This window comes from Leptonotus elevatus, chromosome 10 (assembly GCF_054856555.1).
Source record: "Leptonotus elevatus isolate MCC_2025b chromosome 10, RoL_Lele_1.0, whole genome shotgun sequence".
NCBI lineage: Eukaryota > Metazoa > Chordata > Actinopteri > Syngnathiformes > Syngnathidae > Leptonotus > Leptonotus elevatus.
In genome coordinates, this window is record NC_141248.1 from 2419817 (window position 1) to 2442986 (window position 23170).

At 36.0% G+C, this 23170-nt stretch overlaps 1 protein-coding gene across 2 annotated transcripts in view; it reads left to right on the forward strand.

The window, feature by feature from the left end:
* The first annotated feature begins 659 nt into the window (after window positions 1-659).
* The window catches only part of LOC147166742 (receptor-type tyrosine-protein phosphatase gamma-like), a 385386-nt gene continuing 362875 nt past the window's right edge, over window positions 660-23170 (forward strand). For both annotated transcript variants that reach the window (XM_086086609.1, XM_086086610.1), the window contains exon 1: window positions 660-1195. In XM_086086609.1, coding sequence (XP_085942735.1) covers window positions 1102-1195 — 94 coding nt within the window. In that variant the 5' untranslated portion in view covers window positions 660-1101. The remainder of the gene's footprint in view (window positions 1196-23170) is intronic.

Here is a 23170-nt window from a genome sequence, read left to right on the forward strand (position 1 = left end):
TAAGTTTCTGAGTTTTTTTCTCACAAATCTGCAACTTTATAAAGTCGCAAATTTGCTACTTTATAAACTTGCACATTTATAAAGTGGCAAATTTGCGAGTTTTTTTTCTTGTTATATTGCCCCCGCCCTCTTAAAAAAATATTTATACGTGGCCCTAATACTCTGTTGTAGGATTCTGATCTAATTGCTTTTATTCAATATTAATCAAAAGTGGAAAGGCAACCCAGGTGAATGCCAAGGGCCTCAAGGTGAAGTGAATGATGATAATGATGTCAGTTTGTCTCAGTCCCACCAAATAATGAGAGGCTGTCTGCACATCAACTAAACTAACATTGGTTGAATATCAGACCAGCTAATAGTTACCATACTATATACTATACTAATAGTTAATAACTATTCAAGACATAACAATATACATTATACAGTATGTTAAATGTGTCTTTACCGAACAGGTATACGTATATGCAATTAATTAAACAATGTTACAATTTCCTGGGGCTCTATAAATGCCCCGTGTGCGCGCGTGTGCGTCTCTGCTGCCGGCGCTAGGATCCAGCAGAACTGCCCGGCTTCATTCCTGTCTCTCCGTAACCCCCCCTCAATACTCTCTCCCTCCCCTCAAGACTGTTTTAAAGTCTCTGTCATACTTGGGTTTACACGCGACTTCCTGGACGGATGGAGAAACGGGCACCTCGTCGCGCTTCATCCCCAACAAGCAGGAGCTACTTTCTTCTCTGTGACTGCACGGCGAGCTTTGCCTGACAACCGAATAATCTTTCTTATCGCTAAGTGGAACGCTACGGCATTCTCCTCTGGTGCATGTATCAAATGATCCAAAACCACGCTCTCGCTGACTGGTGTGCTCATGTTTAAGAATATCGGGGTGATGCTGGGACGCGAAGACTTTCACCTGGATATCTAGCATCATTTTTTCTGCCCGTCACATCTGCTCGGTTAGGACTCCAGAGCTGCGTCTTCAGGCGCTGCTTTTTACGCAGCGGCGGTGTCGCCGATTTCAAAGCCCGAAGGGGGAAAACTCAACACTTGTGGCTTATTTTTATTGTATTTTTTTTTTTGCATGTGGACGTGCACCAGTTTACAATGTGGAGGTTACTGAAAACGTGTTACTACTGCTGCTGGATTTTCTCTTGGGTCGTACCTTCATTCGTTTTATTTTGGGCGGAGTGCCATCCCGGTAAGTTTCATTCCCTTGAATGTCAACATGGGCTTTGTTCGTTGCTTGCGTTTTAATTTAAATTTTACATTTTTAATAATAGAGCGTTAAAGCATTGTTGTGGAGAAAAGCAGTTTGAAGTGATGAAAGTCGTCCAAGTACTATTGCCTGGCTCTGAGTTTCGGTGTTGGACATATTGCAATTTCCTTCTTCGTGCTTTATTATGTACTGGGACTGCTCGAAAGGAAGCCGGGACGTGCACCGCTGGCACGCAACTGTGTGACTTGTTTGAAAGCCTTCTTGTCAATTCAGGGTAAAACTCGTTCATGATTCGTCATCTTCTAATTTCCTGAATAGTGTTTAGTTTTGGTTTTTGGAGCGAATTGAGAAGAAACACATTTTTTTTTTTTTTTTTTTTTACAAATGAATGAAATTATCTCAAGAGGAGTTATTAATCCAGTCACTTTTATAGGGCGATACAGTCAGATGGCGGTCCTTTTACAAAAAGCCGTTATCTCAATTAGTTCTTAAAAACAAAAAAACAATTCATGTATAGTAAGGCTGATTATTTTTTATTTTTTTGTAAATGATCCTGAATTGTAGTAAAGCTTTTATATATATATAAAAAAAGATCTAAAATTACCATGTAAGGCATGTCTTTTTATTTTTTTTGTTTTATTTTTTTTAGACGACTAAGGTGTCTTTTATTTTTTAAAGGACCATGAGGAAGGAGTAAGGCTGATTTTTGTTGTTGTCGTAAATGACCATGCATAGTAAGGTGTTTTTTTAAACGATGTTTAGTAAGTTAAAACGGCCATTTACAGTAAAGCTTTTATTTACATTTTTTTAAACGACCATGTATATAGTAAGGCTTTTACATGACCGTGCGATTAGTAATGCTATTTTCCTGTTTTCCGACTCACTTAGAAGGATTCTTGCTAAAGTTAAACAAACTAAAACAAAACAAGTCACTTGAATGAAGCAATTAATAGTGATTGTTTATTGAAGATGCAGATGTGCAGTTTTATCTATACTACGAATGGCTGCCAGGGCACCCAATCCCTTCTTGCTTGGGACCCCGAAAGAATGTTGCTACGCCACTGGCTAAAGTTATTGGTATTTTTTTTTTCTTTCAGTTGTAAGCCATATTGTGAAACGTTTTGCAAAATATTTGCAATGCAAAGGGGTGCTGCCCACTTTTCCACGTTATTAAATCCACCTTTATTATGTAATCAAACATTATTCTCTTTGTTTGTTTTTTCACATTTACATTTTACTGGTGGATGTATGTACGTTTATACATTATCTACATTACATACAATGGCCAAGCCTTCATTGCAGTTCGAAACTATTGGCATCAAGATGCGGTTATGTTCAACTTCAGGCACCCTGAATTGCACAAAATATAATCCAACAGAACATACAACATGACTCACTAATTACACTGAATCGATCACTTAAATTGATTATCAAACCAAATAATTTTTAACATTTAATAGTTAATGGTTTTCCCATTTGTATAGTGCTTTTCCATTCATTGAGGCACTCAAAGTGCTTCACTGTTGGAATTCAGTATCATGCTCAAGGACACTTCAACATGGTCACAAGGGGCAGAGAATCAAACCCACAACCTGTGGTTTGGGAGACCACGACACCATGCTGTAGAAGATTGAGTGTAATGCTTAAGTTTGTTGATGTAGTGTGACGTTGAAGTATTGAATGTCATTTGAATTGTCTCTGATATACAGCAGAAATTAGCTGGTGCGTACAAAGTGAACCATTGAAAATGTAGCACTTTACTTATGATAACACATTATCTGAGGCTTGTTAAGTCTTGATTTATGTTTTCACTCGAAACTGTTGGGCTGTGGAAAGTCTGTCTGTAGTCACCCAAAGAGTGAATTATTGACTAATTCATGTACCTTTGATTACACTCTGGATCCTTGGCAGCTCCAGATCTTTCCCTTAAGACTTGCTGTCATGTTAAAATTGATGGGGCCCTCTAGCAGTCTATAGATGTATGTTTTTACAGCCCTGTTAGTCAGTATAGTTTTACTCTACTTTTCAGCTTGCCCGGAGTATGTTTTGTCTACACATACAACAACACTAAAGCAGAGAGTACGTTTCTGGTTGAATATATCTACATCGTCACTTAGGGCTACTCGTTTATTGAAAAAATAATAATCACGATTATTTTGGAAATAATTGAAATTACAATTATTCAAACGATCATTAATTTTTTGTTACAAAACAAGAAAATGTTTACACATTTAAAAATATTAAGATCAATAAAAAAATAGAAACACTATAATTATGTAAGTTCCTTTTGGACAAATCTGAATATATATATATATATATATATATATATATATATATATATATATATATATATATATATATATATATATATACATATACATATTTATATCTATATTTATTTATTAATGTTGGCAAAAACTTGGAGTGCAGCATGTGCACTGTGCAGTAGGACAATTTTTTGGTACAAAACAAGAAAATGTTTAAACATAAAAAACAAATAAAAAATATTAAGACAAATACAATTCTTTGAAACACTATAATTATGCAAGTTCCTTTTGGATGAAACAAAATTTATTAAATTAGTTATTTTAAAATGTAAAAAAGGTGCAAATGTATACATGTAAACAACTAAAATAAAACAATAGTATTAATAATCTTTGTTATGATTATGCTGATTTTGTTATTGTGGAGTGTAATAATTGAAATTGTAATTGAATTTTGATTAATTGCACAGCCCTATCATTACTATTTAGTCATTCAATATTGGTTTACAGTTTCAAAGCGCTCTTGCTCATTTTATGCATTTTTTTTTTTTGCGTGGGGGTAGTGTTGCTGCATTCGTCATCCAGCCAAAGTCTGGAAAGAGACCAAGATGAGTGTGTTCAAATATTAGCAATTGGCATTTATGTTAATGTATTTTCAACGCCAAATGTCTTTAGATGGTCCAGTCAAAACAGTAAATAAATAATAACGATGTCATTAATTGGGAAATCACAACACTGAGCTTTTTACACTGTGTGAGCGTTTAGCCTTTAAGGGCAAATGATGGAATCCTGCAACCAAGGAGTACATTAAATGACTGGTTTTTACTTCTGTAACTGTTTGTGTTATGGTAGTATTTTATATTTAGCATTTTTCATTCAACATTTTTCTTATGTATAATTTTTATTTGTTAGATTTGCATAAATGATTAAGTCTCATGCCCCATATGAATGTATAAAGTTACCAATGGTAGGGTGCTAAAAATGATCACTTATAAAGTGTTATAAATAGGTAAGAGAAGAAAAAGAGTGAAATTCCTTGCATAAAATTAAACAGACCAAAATGAAAAATGGATGTTTGTTTCCTCCTAGTGACTTAATGAATGTGCAGTGAAGCGAGCGATGATACACAAATCAAATCGGACAACATACATTGATATGTTCTTGTCCTCTCCTTCTGTCTGTTTTTTACAGTGTATCTTTCTCTCTGACATTCAGTGCTCTTCTCTGAGCCTGACAACTTGCTGTCATGATATTGGCTGTGTGTGAACAATGGTAGCTGGTAGGGCTGGGTATCGATTCTACACTGAAAAATAATTTTTTTGCCTGTAAATATTACCTTAGTTTCTTAATTATATTTACTTTTTTTTTTTCCAGTTATTCACATAACTTAAAAACATTAGGTATATTTTAATGTGCTACTAGGTTTTTTCGTGTAATATATTTTTTATAGCAAATGTTGAGGTCATTTTTAAATTGAGTTAATAATTAAGATTTACTCAGTTAATGAGTTCATTTTTTTTTCAATTAAAATTGTTTTCAACAAAGACTGAAAGTTGGAGTTGCCATTTTTTTCTGCAATTTGGTTAATTTATAATGAATAGATCCTAAATAGTAAGTTGTTTTTATTTTATTTTTTTTAAATTTGAGTCTCTATTGCAAAGTGTCTGTTTTTTGTTGTTGTCAGAACTAAACAAAAGGGCTTTCTTTAACATTATCTGTCATTGGTTTATTAGAGGCGGCACGGTGGATGACTGGTTGTCACGTCCACCTCCCAGTGCAGAGGACGTGAGATTGAGTCCGGGCTTCGGTCTTGCTGGGTGGAGTTTTCATGTTCTCCCCATGCTTCGTCGGTTTCCTCCCACATTCCGAAAAACACGCATGATAGGTTAATTGAAGTGACTAAATGGTCCCTAGGTGTGATTGTGAGTGTGTATGGTTCGTATTCATTTCAACAAATTTAGTAACAAGTACTAAGATGTATTGGGTTAAGAGTTCAGTATAATTAAGTAGAGTCAAATAGAAAAACTTAATACAATTAATTATTTGTTTCATATTGGTAATCATTTCATATTATTAAGATTTACTATATAGTCAATGGCTATGACCTAATTACAATAACTAAATCTTACAACATTACCATAAGAAACTTTATAATTGCATTTAGTAAGAGTTACTTAATATTTTCCCACATGTAATCTTTATCTTGCATGTAAATGTTACTTAATTCTGGTGAGTGTTGTATACTTGATATTGTGCATTAGAATTTACTTAATTGGAGTAAGTGCAAATACTTGCGAGATTTTTTAAAAGTAAATCTTACAAGTTGGTTTTTACAGTTTAATTTCCTCAATCGATTCGATTTCGATTCACAAGAGTTCAGTTCAATTCGATTTCGATCTTTCACGATTCGGTTCACTTCAATTCAATCTGATATTGATTCTTTATGGAGTATCAAATCTTCTATCAAGGATATGATAAAAACTCCACAAACATCAAATTTCAAATACAATTTTGCAGCGGTAGTAACTGGTTAAATAGTTTAGTTTACTAATGAAAGTAGCGTGTTATAATCACTTTGTCTTACACAAACATTGACATCAGTAAGGATGGGATATACATTTTTTTTTTTAAATCAAATTCAATAATTGTAAATATAAATTAAAAATAGTCTGAATTGTCTTTGAAAGTTATCGTGTTTATTGAACCCAAACCTAACCTAACACTTTTTTAAGTGAGTTCGTGCACACATTAAACTGTGACAACAATGTGGAATCTATATCATTAAGGCACTAGTGCTTTTCCATTCATTGAGGCACTCAAAGTGCTTCACTGTTGGAATTCAGTATCATGCTCAAGGACCCTTCAACATGGTTACAAGGGGCAGGGAATCAAACCCACAACCTGTGGTTTGGGAGACCACGACGCCATGCTGTAGAAGATTGAGTGTAATGCTTAAGTTTTATTCTTTATGGAGTATCAATTCTTCTATCAAGGAATCTATGAGTTATGTTAGAGGCCAAATATAAACACAGTAATCTTTTTTTTTTTTTTTTTACACAAGTGTGCCATGTACTGTATTTTTTGTAAGCAGAGGTTTCGCTATGTCCTTTGTTTAGAAAACCATCAGGTTCCCCATTTTTCCAGGTCAAACCTGTCCACTGGCTGCTCATTAATAACAACTATTCAATTAAAGAATAAATGTCATCTTACTCTACTTGATATTGTTGAAAGCCACTATACAGTACAGTGGCAGAAAATGACCTAGCCCTACACCTACCATGTTTTAAATACTATATCTACAAAATACAGGGTGACACAAAAAAACAGGAACTTTTAAACAATCCAATAAAACCAAGAGTGATGGAAGGAAACATATTTTATTCATAGTAATTGAAACCTTAAAACATGTCATTTACAATCAAACAATGATGGAATTCCAGCAGAGATGTTAAGCCATCAATGAGGGATTTCAACAGGAGATTTCGTACAGGAGGATGTCATACAGGACGCAATAAAAAGAAAATTCCAACATTGTTTTTTAAATTGCATGTTTTAAGATTTCAATTCAATATTTTTCTTCCATCACTCTTGGTTTTATTGGAGTGTTAAAAAGTTCCCTTTTTTTTTTTTTTACAAAAGTGTACATCAAATGTAACATTTCACTAGTGTTAATTTTGTCAATGAAAACTAAACAAAAATAATTTCGTTAACACACATTTTTCACCGGACTAAAACTAGACTAGACTAGACTTGGCTAAAACCCTCATTAATAAACAATAATGGGACTAAATCAGTATGCATTTTCATCGGTGATAATAATGAAGACGAGATGAATTTCACTCCACTTAGTAAAAACTGGACTAAAATCTATAGACATTTTAGTTCATGAACAAAGACGAGACAACAATTATTTTATTTTGTGAAATCCGGTCTCTGCTAATCTGTCACTGTGACACTGTTATGTGACACAAAGTGACAGACCCCCTTTCAAATCTGCAGCTAGCTAGTGCAACATGCACAAACACATGGCACAGACAGGACAGGAGGTGCATTCACAGTGAAAGGTTAGGGGAAAAAAAGTTATAACGTAACACTAATCCAACGACTATAACATTCCAACAATAATGTTAATCTGACCGCTAAATAATGCTGGCTAATTTACTAGCTCATAGCATGGTGCCATAGTAGCTACTTGTTGATATACTGTAATTGTGTGTCAAGTTGTTTCTCATCAAAAAGGTGAGAGAAAATGTTATGTGAAATTGTTTTACTGTTGTAAATGTTGTAAATGTTCAACATTATCTGCTGACAAAAAATATACAGGGGTAAAATGATTGTCCTGACTAAAACTGGGCTAAAACATTGACAGTTTTTGTTGACTAAAACTAGACAAATACAATTATGTTTTCTTGGACTAAAATAAAGACTAAAATGCTAGACTTATAGTCGACTAAAAGCTGACTAAATAAAAATGGGATGAGGTTGACTAACTATGATAAAAACTAACAAGCGTGATTGAAACTTGACTGAAACTCTACTCTCAGAAGAAGAAAAAGAGAAAAAGAAACTGGACTAAAACTGAGACTAAATTAAAAAATGTCTGATAAAATTAACAGCACATTTCAGTAGGTGTTATAGGGTTGTGATCAGTGATGAAGTGTGTTTGTACCGCAAGTTAGGTGTATGTGGTACCTCACACTGCACCATGATGCTCTGAATGCAGGCACAGACAGAAGTCCGATGAAGCAAGACGTCAGGCTGAGTGAATCTTAGCAAATGCACAAATTAAATTCACTTTGAATAATATCCATATTTCCACACCAGTCACCACTGATACTGTTTGGCAGAGTATGCTGTCAAACATTTGTGTTATATAATTGGAAAGCCAAATATCAAACTATGCTTCAGTGTTTAGATATTACAGAGATGTGTGTATGGTTTATGAACGATGTGAAAGTCTGCGATTTCTCATTATTACCATGTAGAATTTTTCTACCCGTTGAATAATGAAGCAGACTTGTGGGACACCCACAATCGTGACCCTGGCTCCAGCATGCAGTGTTCGGAGACATGTGGTGAAGCGTTTTATTGTCAGAGCTTTCTATGAGCCGAGTACATTATTTATGCTGTAGTCCACCTCAATAATGTCATACTCCACTGCAAAACAACATACTAATGATGCAGCCAACGAGAACTACAGGACTTTGTGGGGCGCAGTCTGTACAAGCAACCTGACTGCAGCCAACATGCCTCTGGTCATCTACACAATGGACGCTTTATAGCCACGCGAACATCTGTTGTTTTGGGGATGAAAAGTGCTGAACACTACCACAGGCGTCTGCTAGCTGACACAGGACATCACTTTTCCTCTTCTGTCGGCAGCATGCCGTGTCAGCATTGAGGCGTCACACCCCTGTCATTGCACTGCTCTTCAGCCCTGGGTTAACAAAACACTCAAGAGATGGGGAAAGAAAAGGAAGAAGACAGAAGAAACGGGAAGAAAGAGATTTTTGGCCTTCAATCTGTTACTTTCTGATGTGACAAATGAATGGGCCCTGTCGCTCCTGGCTCGGGAGAAAAAAACAGAACAGTCATTGTAATCTCCCAAGTGCCTCAGCTAGCGAATCTGCTGGCCAACATGCAAATCCCTCTCTCTTCATCTATCTCCATCTCTTTTTGTTCCTTTTTTAACTCATTCACTCCCATTAATTTTCACTGAAGCAACCCCCTTTGTTCCCGGCTGTTTTACTGGATTTTGGATTTTGACTGATTTTGCAAGGGTCCACAGAATATTTTGTTCTATTGATATAAAAACATGGAACCCACCAAAAGAAAGATTAGAGTCCCTCTTTAATCAGGAAAAAAAGTACATTTGTATATTTGTATTAGCATTAGAATATAGCTAAGTTTTAAAGTTGAAAACACTGGGGAAAAGAGCTTGATGCAACATGACCCTGGCTGATCTCTTATACTCTGCTGCCACTTGCTGGCCGTTTTTTTTTAAATAACTACCATTGCTCTAAACACCTGTTCATTGACAGAAGCTGTTTCAAAGTATTCTGTATGCGCTACCCCCCCAAAAAAAAATAATTATATTTTTAATGTCCCAGAATATATTTAAAGTATTTTATACTGTCTTGCCCTTGTTTGTGTGTGCCTTTATTGGGAGCACTGTTCACGTTGTACACGATTTGGCCATTTAGGGGCAGTGTGGTTCCACACGTTCTGATACGCTGCTAAGTTGTAGCCACATTAGAGAGTAGAACACAATCAGTAGGTCACAAGTAAGTTGTTCCAATAAAGGTTATTTTTTGCAACATAGGAAGAGCATATGCCAATGAGTTATTTTAAGATGCTTCTCTGTATAAATTGCTAAAGCGTTTTGTCTGAATAGCTGTATTAATTGTCAATCAAATCATTTGGAATAAAAAAACATTCTGAATCAAATCGCAGACCCAAAAATCGGAATCGAATCGATGCGTGAAACAGTCAAAAATTCTCTCCCCTAATAAATATATTTTTGGGAGTGCAGGATAAAGTATTTAAAACAACGTATTTATAAATTTTTGGCTTTGAATGAGTTAACATTCGTCCTCCATCTTAGTGCAGTGAGCCTGTATCTGAATTCATGTGCGGCACATCCACCTCTTTAAAACCCAGCCACATATGAGACAAGTGTGTTGGTTAACCATTCTAAGCAGGGATCTGTGTCACCAAGCTTCTTTCGGAGCCTTTTTGTTCCAATACGAGAGGCGAAGAGGTGGGCGGGGGCTGACATTTAGGGAAGAGATTGGATATGCTTCATGGTCCTCGGTTGCCAACATTATCATCATCATCATCTCAGTGCTCACTGGGCTATTATCTGCGCTCCGCTGTGGCCAGGAAAATTCTTGCACGTCTGCACAAGGGTCACTTTATCAGTGAGCTTAGGGCCTGTCATTGCCACCCCAGCTTTCCTTAATAGATTGATTAAAAGATACCATGTCTTGTTTGTGTCTACAGACAATGTGGCCGTTATAGGAGCGTCGGCAGACAGTAACCCTTGTTGGATGCTGTTTTTGGTAGCCTTTCATAATGAGGCAATTTCTTGGAGTAGGGAATTGACAACAAGATAATTGGAAAAAGAAGAAAAAAAACACACTTTCCAATTTTTCAGTGGATTCTAGCAGGAAATGATGTTGTATTGTTTGTTGCACAGACAAAGTCAAGATAAATAGGTTTGAAAACTAGACAAAGTGCAATTTATGGAGAAATTGCATGGGAATGCTGAACGCTAATTAAAGTGAATGCAAATGGAATGCTTGTGGAATGCTTATGAAGTAAATTGAAAGATAAATTACGTGAAAATGACAAATTATTAATTGCAGTTGAATTATAAGTGAAAAGAAAAGAAAAGTTGGAGTTTAACCAGTCTAAGGTAGGAACCTCTCCTCCTGTTTACAGGTCAAAGCTCCGCAGCACTACCCACTGCGTCACAGTTGACTTGTCTTCATTGAAGTGTTGTGAAATAGTATTGAAGTTTGTCTTGCTGATTGCCAGTGAATGTGTCATTGAAAATTAATGGCGATTTAGTGGGTTTTTAATGTTGTATAACCCTAAAGCTGGGGATCTTACGACTGAGAAAAATAGTGCCACAAACAAATTATCAATTGTAGATGAATGATAGATGAAAAAAAGAAAATCTGAACTGCAACCAGTCGAAGGTGAGATTCGAACCCTCGCCTCCAGAGTAAACTTTACACTTGGAAGAGAGTATAATACTCTAAAAAACCTAATATTCTAATATATATATATATATATATATATACACACGTATAAATCACTCATGGGTTGAGTTGCCACAGATTGGCTTTAGCCACAGGTGCTTCTACTCAACTGGCAGGTAAATGAGCTAGTCTCCACCTGTTGAGTAGAAGCACCTGTGGCTAAAGACAAATTGTTTCAGGGTTTTTACTTTCTGAACCTGGATTCCCCAACCCTGAGAGCACAGGACTATATAGCGCAGGGTTCACCAATTCCAGTCCTCGAGGTCCGGAGTCCTGCAGGTTTTAGATGTTTCCACCAACTAGCACCATCTGGTTTAGCTAATCAGCTCATCAGCATGCTTGATAACAATCCTGATCTTTAGTATCAGGTGTGTTGGTCGGCAGAAACATCTAAAACCTGCAGGACCCCAGACCCCGAGGACTGGAATTGGTGAACCCTGATATAGCGTATAGGGATTAGAGCAGTGGTGTTGAAGTCCGGTCATTGAGGGCCTGAGTCCTGCATGTTTTAGAGGTTTCCAACGTTCAACACAGCTGATTCATATTTAAGATCATCAGCAAGCTCTGCAGGAGCCTGATAATGATCCTGATCATTGAGGACCAGCCTTTGACACCTGTGGACAAGGGTAGGCATTTGAACATGACCTTGGTCTTTTGAGTACAGGAATTACTTGTACATGCGGCAGCCATCGTACGTTGCGTTGCCACTTGCTATCCGAGCCTAGCTAGAATACATAGATTTGTCCATGGCGTTTTCACATTATTTTCTATCACTACGACAAAATTGTTACAGTGTTTATATACACACACTCACATATGTGGTATATGAAGGTTTGAGCATAGAGAGTTTTTAAACAAAAAAGAAATATGAGAAAATGTTAATGCCTATCTGAGAAAAGTGTGGGTTTTACAGCAGTAAAAAAAATAAAGCTGATAGCTTCACGGATTTCACCTATTGTGGGTATTTTATGTAACCCCAGCGATAAACGAGTGAACATTGTATAATGCATTTTATTGACTGTAGTAGTGTTGTGTCTAGATTGGGATACGTCATATACAGGAATAATTCTTTCCGCTCACACATGTAAGCGGGTTATACTGAATGTTTCTGAATTTTAAACCTTAAACCCAAATGCTGACTGCATGTAAATGTAGTCAGTTTTTATGAGCGTATTCTTCAGTTGCTCTGTTTCATGGTTCCATTATCCTTTTAAACTGTAAAAAAATATCATATATCTTACGTTTTTTGTCTTTTCAGTACAACAAATGCTGCCAGTTACTGCGGCTACTTGGGTTTGCGTGCAGCCAAACACACAACAGAGACACGAAAATAAAAAAAACAAGGAGCAAATATGTATAGACAGCATGAGATGATTATAAGAGCGGATAGGAGTACACAACTAAAAACATTTTCTCCATTTTGCTGTGCGTGATGCTTCTGTGTGACCGTTTGGGGCTGCAGAGTGTTAAAGGAGGTTAGACTGACAAGCTGTCGGCCAGCGTGCAGACTGATGAATTTAAGTCGTGGCGACACCAAACAAACACCAGGAGGTGAGCAGAGAACGAGATGGAATAGAGAAACAAATAGACATGGTGTGAAAGAGTGCATTTGGTCTATCCCTGCCCTCTAGATTGAAACTAGTGACACCGTCAGGTTGTTTTAGCGTCGCTAAGATTCAAATTGACGGCGTATCCCTGACAGTGAGGCAGCTGAAGTCTGCCAGGTGGTATTTTTTTGGCCAGGGGTGCCTTGTCAGGACTTTCAGATACTTTCTGTTCATTTGTCAGACTTGATAGGGGCCATTCACTCTTGAGCTGTGACAGCTCTCCAATACACCAGTGAAAGGTGTAGATGGGTGTTCCTGCCATTTCCCAGAACGCTTTTTCATCTTGAATGGGGGAATGCACTTCACTCGCCTCCCATCAGTCATTCCAGCTGACAGGGGTGGAGGCAGCTACGTTCGCCCTCTGAAAGATAAAAGCAATGTTACCACCTTGCTACGATATTTGTTGTGCCCTTTCGACCATAGTCACATTTTACCCATCTTTTGCTTCACTGCCTTATTTCCTTAACTCAACTCATAGATATTTTTCAATCGCTTTAACTTTCATCATCATTCTGACTAGTGTTAATTTCGTCAATTAAAACTAAATAAAAATAATTTCGTCAACACATTTTTTGCCGGACTAAAACTAGACTAGACTAAAACACTCATTAATAACAATAACAATAACTGGGACTAAATCAGTATGCATTTTCGTCGACTAATGAAGGCAAAACAAAAATGTACTTCCCTTAATAATAAAAACTGGACTAAAATCTATAGACATTTTAGTTTATGAACACCCCCTTTCAAATCTGCAGCTAGCGAGTGCAACATGCACAAACACATGAGACAGACAAGAGTTGGATTCATGGTGAAAGGTAAAAAAAATAAAATTATAGTTATAATGTAGTAACATTAATCCAAAGGCTATAACGTTTCAACAATAATGTTAATCCAACTGCAAACTAATGCTGGCTAACTGACTAGCTCGTGACATGGAGCCATAGTAGCCACTTGTTGATATACTCTAATTGTGCGTGAAGTTGTTTTTCATCAAAAAGATGAGAAAATGTTTTATGTGAAATAGTTTTAGATCGCAAATGTTCAACATAATCTTCTGACAAAAATATACAGCGGTTAAAAGGATTGAGCTGACTAAAATTAGACCAAAACCTTGACAGTTTTTGTTGACTAAAACTAGACAAATAATATGATGTTTTCTTGGACTAAAATAAAGACTAAAATGCTAGATTTATAGTAAACTAAATATTGACTAAATAAAATCGGGATGAGGTTGACTAGCAAGCGTGATTGAAACTGGACTAAAACTGAGACTAAATTTAAAAATGACGGATAAAATTAACATTAATTCTTCTTTCTGTACCTTTCACCTTTTTTCTTTATTTTTTCTTAAAACAAAACTGGTCGTCACTGACATGCTTTATTTTGCAGGAAAATAATTTAGGAACTATTACAATTAATAATTATTAAAGATCCTTGATTACGCATAAAGTCAGCATCAAAGGGTGTGTTAAGGAGATTTGGACCTTTTAAAATATTCTGCTCTCATTTCACTGTGATGTTGACTGACTTTGAAAACACATATTTTAAAATAGAAAAAATAATAATCTAAAGTTTACTGGAAAGAAGAATCGTGACAACAAACACAACTTTTTATTTAACGTTTGCTATATTTTAAATGACCAAATGTGTCTTTCTGAGCTGCATTTTGAGATATGAGCAATATTTACTTCACTCCCGGCTGTTTAACTGGATTTTGACTGATATTGCAAGGTCCACAGAATATTCTGTTCTAAGGCTGAAGTCTCTTCTTTCATCAGGAAAAATATATATATTTGTATCTGTTTCTGTTTAGCAGCAATTAGCATTAGATTATAGCTCAATTTAATCATTATTCACAAACCTGTTGAAAACACTGGGAAAAATAGCTTGTTACAACATGGCCCTGGCTGATCTCTTATACTCTGCTGCCACCTGCTGGCCGTTATTTGTAATAACTACCATTGCTTTAAGCAACCTCTTCATGTCAGAAGCTCCATCAAAGCTTTTTGTATGTTTTAACATTAAAAAAACTTTTTCTAAAAAAAAAACAAAAAACTTATAAATATATTTTTGGGAGTGAAGGACAAAGTATTAAAAAAAACTTATTTATACATTTTTTGGTTTGTAACATGTAACACAGCACATAGTGACTCTGGTCTTATTTCAGCTGTGGATATCATGTCCTTAGGATGGGGGGTGGGGGGGGGGGATCAGTGCCTGTCAAGAAGTATTGTGTCACACATGTAGAAGAGAACTGTGCAGCTCTCATTAAATTCTTGTGCAGTGGTGTTGCTTTTTCCACTTTAATGCTTGGGAGATACTGGCTTCCTCCATGGAGGGAGAATGGGACTTTGGGTCAACAACACAAGTGCATAGCCCAATTTGTCTTGGGTCCAGTGAGAGACGGTTTAAACAATAATGTGTTGCTTCTTTCTTAATCTACACTGACATATCCTCTTCTCAGTTTTATAACTGTCTAGCTATGCCCCCTTTCTTGTTGTTGATGTTTTCTTCATATTATGTGTATGTGTTTTTCCAATTTTCTAGCTAGCCTCATGGGAGATAAAGACAATTGGGGCTCTGTGGTTTCAACCTGTATCTGTCCAACTAATTAAACTTCAAAATATTGCTAACAAATAGGAAGAACAAATATTTATTAAAAAAAAAAAGTTATTTTAAATCAGTTTGTATCAGGACTTGTCAAACTAATTAAAATACACTTCAAAATATTGGTAAAAAAAAAAATAGGAAGAAAAAAAACATTCATAAACAAAAGTTATTTTAAATCGTAACACATATTTGTTTCCTAATAAATTTTGACAATTATAAACAGGTACAAATTAAAAAAGAAGGAAGAGAAATGTGTCATAAACTGGGAAAAATAAATACATAAATAAATCCCCAACATAGCCCAAAGGGCAACTGTGATTCATTGATTGGTTATGCTCCCACACCTGAATTATCTTCCTTTGACCTTCTATGACTCGCTGTTAAACTCTCATGCTGGATTCAGCATGACACATACAGTACTTGAAGCTCAGCCAGCAGAAAAAGATGATGGCAAAACTACACAATGACAAACTTAGCGCTTTGTCGTCGAGAAAAAGGACCCACTTAATATGTAATGCAGTGGAGTGTGTGTGTGTGTGTGTGTGTGTGTGTGTGTGTGGAATTATTTGGAAGGAAAGCCATGTGGCTACAAAACTGTCTGAAAGTCACCTCGGAGAGTTTGATAAAATACATGTTTTTGGAATTTTAAGATTACAGTATTAAAAAAATACAGTAATGAGAGCAGCCATGTACACTTTTTTAACATGTTATTTTGTGGTGAATACAGAGCTGCCAGCCTACAGAACTTCACTTTCATAACAATTTGTATGAATTTCCTTTTTTGTTTTATGTATATTTTTGTGTAGAACATGGGATAGTTATTGCAGCGTATTATGCTATAGGATAAAAATAATAATGCATACAGTTCAATTGCACAGCACCACAATTGTTAAATTATGGTTTCAATATTTCTTTTAATGTATTTATCGCTTCAACCCTGCAATGGTGCACACAGATGCAGCCTGAATCAAAACATTTGACATTTCAGTGCACCATCGTCAAAATTATCTGTATCTATGGATGAATTAGAATTCTGTTTTGATTTATTTATTTATTCTAATAAATCACATTAATCAAAATTCAAACTAAAAATTAATTATTTAATCCAAACAAACAAATAACATTGTTGATAGACTGGAATAGATTTTTAGCACAGACACAATGTTGGATTCTGGTTATGGCAATGTATATGTATATGCCATATTGGTGATAATGTTGGATGCTGGACTTTTTAAAATATCCGGAACAATCAGCGTTACGGCCATAAAGGGTTGGCATTCAGTGACTTTTGTCACATAATATAGGCAATCCTTAACATTTGGCAGCTCTATGTATACATGACAACAAATGCACATTTGTACACAGTAGGTTCTGTGGAGTAAATTTGACTCTATTAGAGTAAATTTGACTCTTATTTAGAGTAGGACTAATATTTACACTTGGAAGAGAGTCAAATAAAAAATTACAAATAAAAAATAAATAAAAGTCACTCAATGGTTGAGCAACAAACTCACGACCTCAAGAGGAGACCAAAAACAATGTTTTGGTCTCTACATTCAACTATTTGGTCCCACTCTAGAGTTAGGAAGATTCCAGCTGACTCGAGCGAGATATTAACACACAGCAGGAGCTGCATGGCTCAGGGAGTAGATTGCCTGCCTCCCAAGCTGAAGGTCGTGAGTTTGTTCTTCAACCCTTCAGTGACTTTTATTTATTTTTTAAACTTTTTTAACTCTTTGTTTTACTCTCTTCTAAGTGTAAATATTATTCTAAAACTGAGTCTATTTAACCCCACTCTAATAGAGTAAAAATTACTCTACATAATTTACTGTATAGGCATACACCACAATACATTTATGAATCATATCCTCATACTCACAAATACAATTTTCAGTACACTCATACTGATACATCTATAAAAAAAAAACACCAACAATATTTCTGCAATTTTACCAGCTCATGTCTGATTTAAGTAATTTTTTTTAACTTGGCTTTTGATTTTTTTTCTTTAACTCAGCAAGTGACTCAGATCTTTTCTGGTCAGTTCCAAAATCATTCCACAAACTAACATATTTTACAGAAACACACCTTTGCTTAACTCTTTTACTGCCAAAAACATTAAATAACGTTTACGGAGGGGCGCCAAAGACGTTAATATTTGTCCTTGTTTTGATTTTTTTGTAGACACTTGTACCCCTTATGCCATAAGGACTCTCTAATTTCAAACAATTTCTGAGTACTGTGGATGAGTAGATTGTTGTGTGCTTTGTACATTATTTGTGCTATTTTAAACACAACTAAGTCATAAAATGTCATTGTATTTATTTTAAGCAATCGTGATTTTGTTGGTTCTGTATATTTTGATTGATTAATAATTCTTATGGCTCTTTTGCAGTTTTGCAAAAAAAGGGTCAGCATTTATTTTATATGTATTTCCCCAGATTTCCACACAATAGGTCAGATATGGTAATAATAATGAACAGTATAATGGGGTATACGTAATGATTTCTCATTCAGGACATCCTTAGTTTTGGAGAGTATCCCTATGATTTTTGACATTTTCCTTTTGACATTATCTATGTGTGACTCCCAACATAATTTTTCATCAATAACTACTCCAATATTTTATTTTCATGAAATTGAATGTTGAAAGTATAGTGTCTTCAACAGCTGGTAAATACAATTCTAATTATCCATCCATCCATTTTCTGTACCGCTTGACCTCACAAGGGTCGCGGGGGTTGCTGGAGCCTATCCCAGCTGGCTTCGGGCAGTAGGCGCGGGGTACACCCTGAACTGGTTGCCAGCCAATCACAGAATACTGGACTTAAGTGCTTTCCCATGCTTTCCTTAAACTGCTGTTCCTTACGGCCTGCAGCAAACTCTAAAAATACCATTTAACACGGCTCGTCTCAAGCTTCTTTTTGCCTGCATTGTACTTCTCACGTGTGACTTTGTAGTACTGCTCTTACAAGGCATGGGGAGAGTAGGACAAGAAGAGTAGCGGGTGTGGTGCAGAAGTGGGTAACTAGACAAAAATTGTATTTAAGCAAGAGCACTGTTTAAGGTATTAGAGAGGATTTGACCACAAATTAAGTTGTCTGATTGACTTAAACATTATATATATATATATATATATATACTTTCTTATTCAATGCATTTGTTTTATTCTCACTGAAGGCATGTTGAGCCGCATTTTGTAATAACGGTGCATTTTGTAATAAACGTCCAAAATGTAATAACTTTTTCATTACATTTTGTAATAAAGCCGCATTTTGTAATAAACTGCCCCAACGCATTTTGTAATAAATTTTGCCGCATTATGTATTAAGTTATTACATTTTGAGAAGATTATTACAAAATGCACTTGCAACTTTTTTATTTTTTAGGAAATGTAACAACATGGTGCATTATGTAATAATACCTATTATTGTTGTTTGTTAAACAATGAATTTATACAAGAGTGACTTTATTTTTTATTTTTTATGCAATTTCCCTTAGAGCTATGTAGTCCAATAAATCTATGTATGACAGAACATGTTTGGAATTATATAGGCCAAATTCAAAGCTCTACATGGTCTGTCACTCAGCCAGGGAGGGCGGGCTGTAATCTGATTGGCTGCTGCATCAGTTCTACAAGGATCATGCACTGCTTGCATGCTTAATTGAGACAGCCAACAGAGTTCAACATGATGCCAGGTATGAAAAAACGGTGTCAAATATTATCTGTGTAATTGAATATATGGAAGTATAAAGACATGTTGCAGTTGATCTAAAGTTATGTAGATGTTTTGCCTTTGAAAATAAATTATATGACTGAATTTAAACCTGCATTGTCCAAGTTATGCTCACTGCATTAACCTGTCTACTTGCACCGGCCCGCCCGCGGACAAAAAAAAGGCACAAAATGCAGTTTAGTTTTGGGAGTTAAACATTTTTCCTCTTTTGTCACCCTTGTAGGTCTGCTAATTATAACCCTGACCTGCACCCTGCTGGGGCTCACTGTAGGCCATGGACAAAAGCAAGCAATGACCGAGGAAATGTACAATGTCATAGAATTCAACAAAATGCCTTGGTGCGTCTCTGGAGAAATCAAGGGGTCTATTCTCTCAGTGAGGATGGGCAGACACTGCTGTGTGCCGGCAAGCCAGTCATGCTACAATCTAATGTTGATTGTGTTGTTAAAAAGGGTCTAGATGATACTAAGGGTTCTGGAGCAAGAAAGTTGAGCAAACGACTGAGAATGCATCATATTGGCATAAGTGAAAGAAAGGTGCAGGAAATCTTGAACAGAACTGAGTGGTACCAACTTCAAAATGCAAAGTTTCTGAATAAGCCCCCTTTGATGACCATTCAAGCCAAAGAAGTGCAAGATCGACACCAAATTGACCTATTGGACATGGGAAAAATGAAAATTAGTTATGGTCAGGCTTTATACCGTTACATTCTTACAGTGATAGATGTGTTCAGTCGTTACATGTGGCTGAAACCATTGAAAAGGAAAAGTAGTGTTGAAATTGCCAAACACCTTAACAAGATTTATCGTGAACATGGACCACCCAAAGTGTTACAACATGACAAAGGGACTGAGTTGAAAGGGGCAGTGAAAATTCTAATGACATCTCTGCAAGTGAAAATAATTAAAAGTTCAGCATATCATCCACAAATCCAAGGAAAGGTTGAGAGGACACATAGGTGGCTAAGAAAGAAGATCATGTATGATCTGGTGAAATTTCAACGGAATGGAGTTAACTGGGTCAAGCACCTACCTGTATAGTCAATAGTTCTCAATGAGGATCTTAAAGAAGTTTTAGGCTGGAGGTCTCCATTTGAAGTATACTATGGAAGAAAAAGCAACAGCATAAGGCATCCTTTATGCGGTTCTCCATCTGCTGTTCGTAAGGAGTCTGTGAGGAATCAACATTCAACTTTACCATCCTTGAGACATCGAGAAAAATTTGATACTTAACGAAAAAGGGTGAGAAGAATGGCACGGAAGGCCTCTAAGCACTGTGCTAAACTAATGATCAAGCGTGCATTCAAACAAAACCTATCACAACACTACAATGTTAAGGACGCTGTTTTGGTCAGAATGAGGGATGGTGCCCATCGAGTCTCCAAAAAGTATCACGTAAGGCGTGGTACAATTGTGAAAAAAAATCTAAAGCTCTCAAAATACAAAGTGAGTTTTAGGGACCCAAAGACCCTCCGACAAACACAAAAATGAGGATGACATGTCAATGCTTGGGACATTTAACAGAGTGTCTAAACATTTTAAAGACTTGCAGATCGATTCCATCCATCAATCTATCTAAGGGAAACATTAAGCCGAAGCCTTGGGTTGGACGTCTTTGGAAAGCACACAATTAGTGTACACAGGTTGTACAAAGCAGCAGGGCGCTTTGGTGGTGTGGCATTAAAACTCAAGGAGCTGTTTGGGAAACATTCCAAGTGGTTTATGGCTTGGCTGGTAATTAGACATATTAGACATGGACAATTTGAAATTACGGATATATTTTGGAAATAGAAATGTTGTTGTTTGTTTAGCCTTTGAGGCAATTTCATATTTGTTTAAAATTAATCTTAGTGGAGAAATTTGCTGGTCACAGCAGCTCTCTCAACAAGCAGAAGACACTTACATTGGTTCATTATTATTTTAAATTGGCCACAAGCCTGCATGTGTTGGTTGCATTTATTTTTGTTGAAAGGTTCTATAAATGCATAAATAAAGCTGTTCTTTACCTATTCATCAGCGTTTCTATTTTGTATGTGCATATGTTAATGTTTACGAATGGATTCAATTTTGATACCCACAGTTTTGTTCTGTATTATAAGAAGCATTATAAGGTTTGTTGGATGTTTATAACTATTCTTGATGTGGTTTTGGTATCCAATAAAAAAAATCTGGAATTTACAGAATATTCTCTGCTAATGCAACCTTTGAATAGTGTACTGATAGTAATTGCTAAGTACTGCTACTAGGCTAATACAGTGATACTAATAATAGGCCTAACTTTTACAAATACTTTAAAATAAAATAAGATTAACAAACAAATAAACAATAATTTAGAATTGTTATTACGTAATGCACCATGTTATTACATTTTCTAGAGAATAAAAAAGTTGCAAGTGCATTTTGTAATAATCTTCTCAAAATGTAATAACTTATTACATAATGCGGCAAAATTTATTACAAAATGCGTTGGGGCAGTTTATTACAAAATGCGTTGGGGCAGTTTATTACAAAATGCGGCAGTTTATTACAAAATGCGGCCTTATTACAAAATGAAATGAAAAAGTTATTACATTTTGGACGTTTATTACAAAATGCACCGTTATTACAAATTGCGGCTCAACAAGGCATCAAAACTATGTATGAATTGATTGATTGATTTAAAAAAATGAAATAACTGAAAACATGTTTTATATTATAGATTCTTCAAAATAGCCATCCTTTGCTCTGGTTACTTTTTATTTTGCATACTTTTGGCATTCTTACCTCTGGAAACTCCTTAAAGACTGTTGGGAAACTCTTTCAGGTAAATACCTTTTGAAGCTCATTGAGAGAATACCAAGAATGTACAAAAAAGTAATCAGAGAAAAGGGTGGCTATTTATTTGTGTATTTATTCTATTATTTTAATCTTTTTTTAAGTACATAGCTCCACATGTGTTCGTTAGCTGTCATAGTTGTCTTAATTTTGATGACTTTAGTGAGAATCTACAATGTACACAGTCGTGAAATAAAGCAAATGTATTGAATGAGAAGGTGTGTCCAAACTTTTGGCTTGTACTGTGTATATATATAATTATTCATAAACTGTGGACGTGGCGGGGAATGTTAGATTCTAGCCAATCAATAACAAAGGTGCTTTGTTATTGATTGGCTCCTGGCTTGTCAATCAAACTTCTTGTAAATGTGACACGAGTACGTAGCTTGCGGCGTAGCTTCTTCCTACTGTAGCTAGCTCGTCGCGTGTGTGTTCAAAGTAAACCAACAATGGCAGAGTAGGATACAGGACTACCGAGCCGTAAGAGAAAGATTGTTTTTGAGGTTGCTGAATGGAGGATACAAGGACTGATAGAGCAAAGCCAAACAAAAGTCATTTTGGGTGAGTCTTTTCAGCGATGGCATGCGCCAAAGCAGCAGAGAGGTCTGAAGACGGATGCTTTGGTCGCTAAGTTTCTGCTGGACTAGTAACTTCAGTTTACTTAAGAAGAACTATACTTTAAGAAGCTTGCGAAACATGTAAAGTTGTATAATGACACCAGCGTCAATGCAGCTCAACGGTTTGTTTATTGACGCTAACTTAACTGCGTAAAAAACAGGGAGTTGGGTGAGTGTTTTTACACATGCGCACTATCGAGAAAATGACAAACAGCCGTTGGGCTACTTGTTCCCATGTAAGTAAGAAGTAATCCTTTCAAATAATTGAGTAAGGAAAATAATTGAGTGAAAATTAATAGTCACATACCAAGGAACTTGTGAGTACATTTTGATTTAAACATTTTCCAAGCAGACTGCTTCAGGTGTTTGCCTCCTGCTCCAGATGTTCAACAGAGGGTGTTCTCTAATGTCACCGTAGGGTTCGCAGGTTTCCACTCAAGCTGCCACGGCGACTCATTCTATGGAGGAGCATCCCATCATGGATTAGCTACTGTTTTGTGTTCTTGAAAGTATTCTTCTCTCCTCCGTTATTTGTGACTT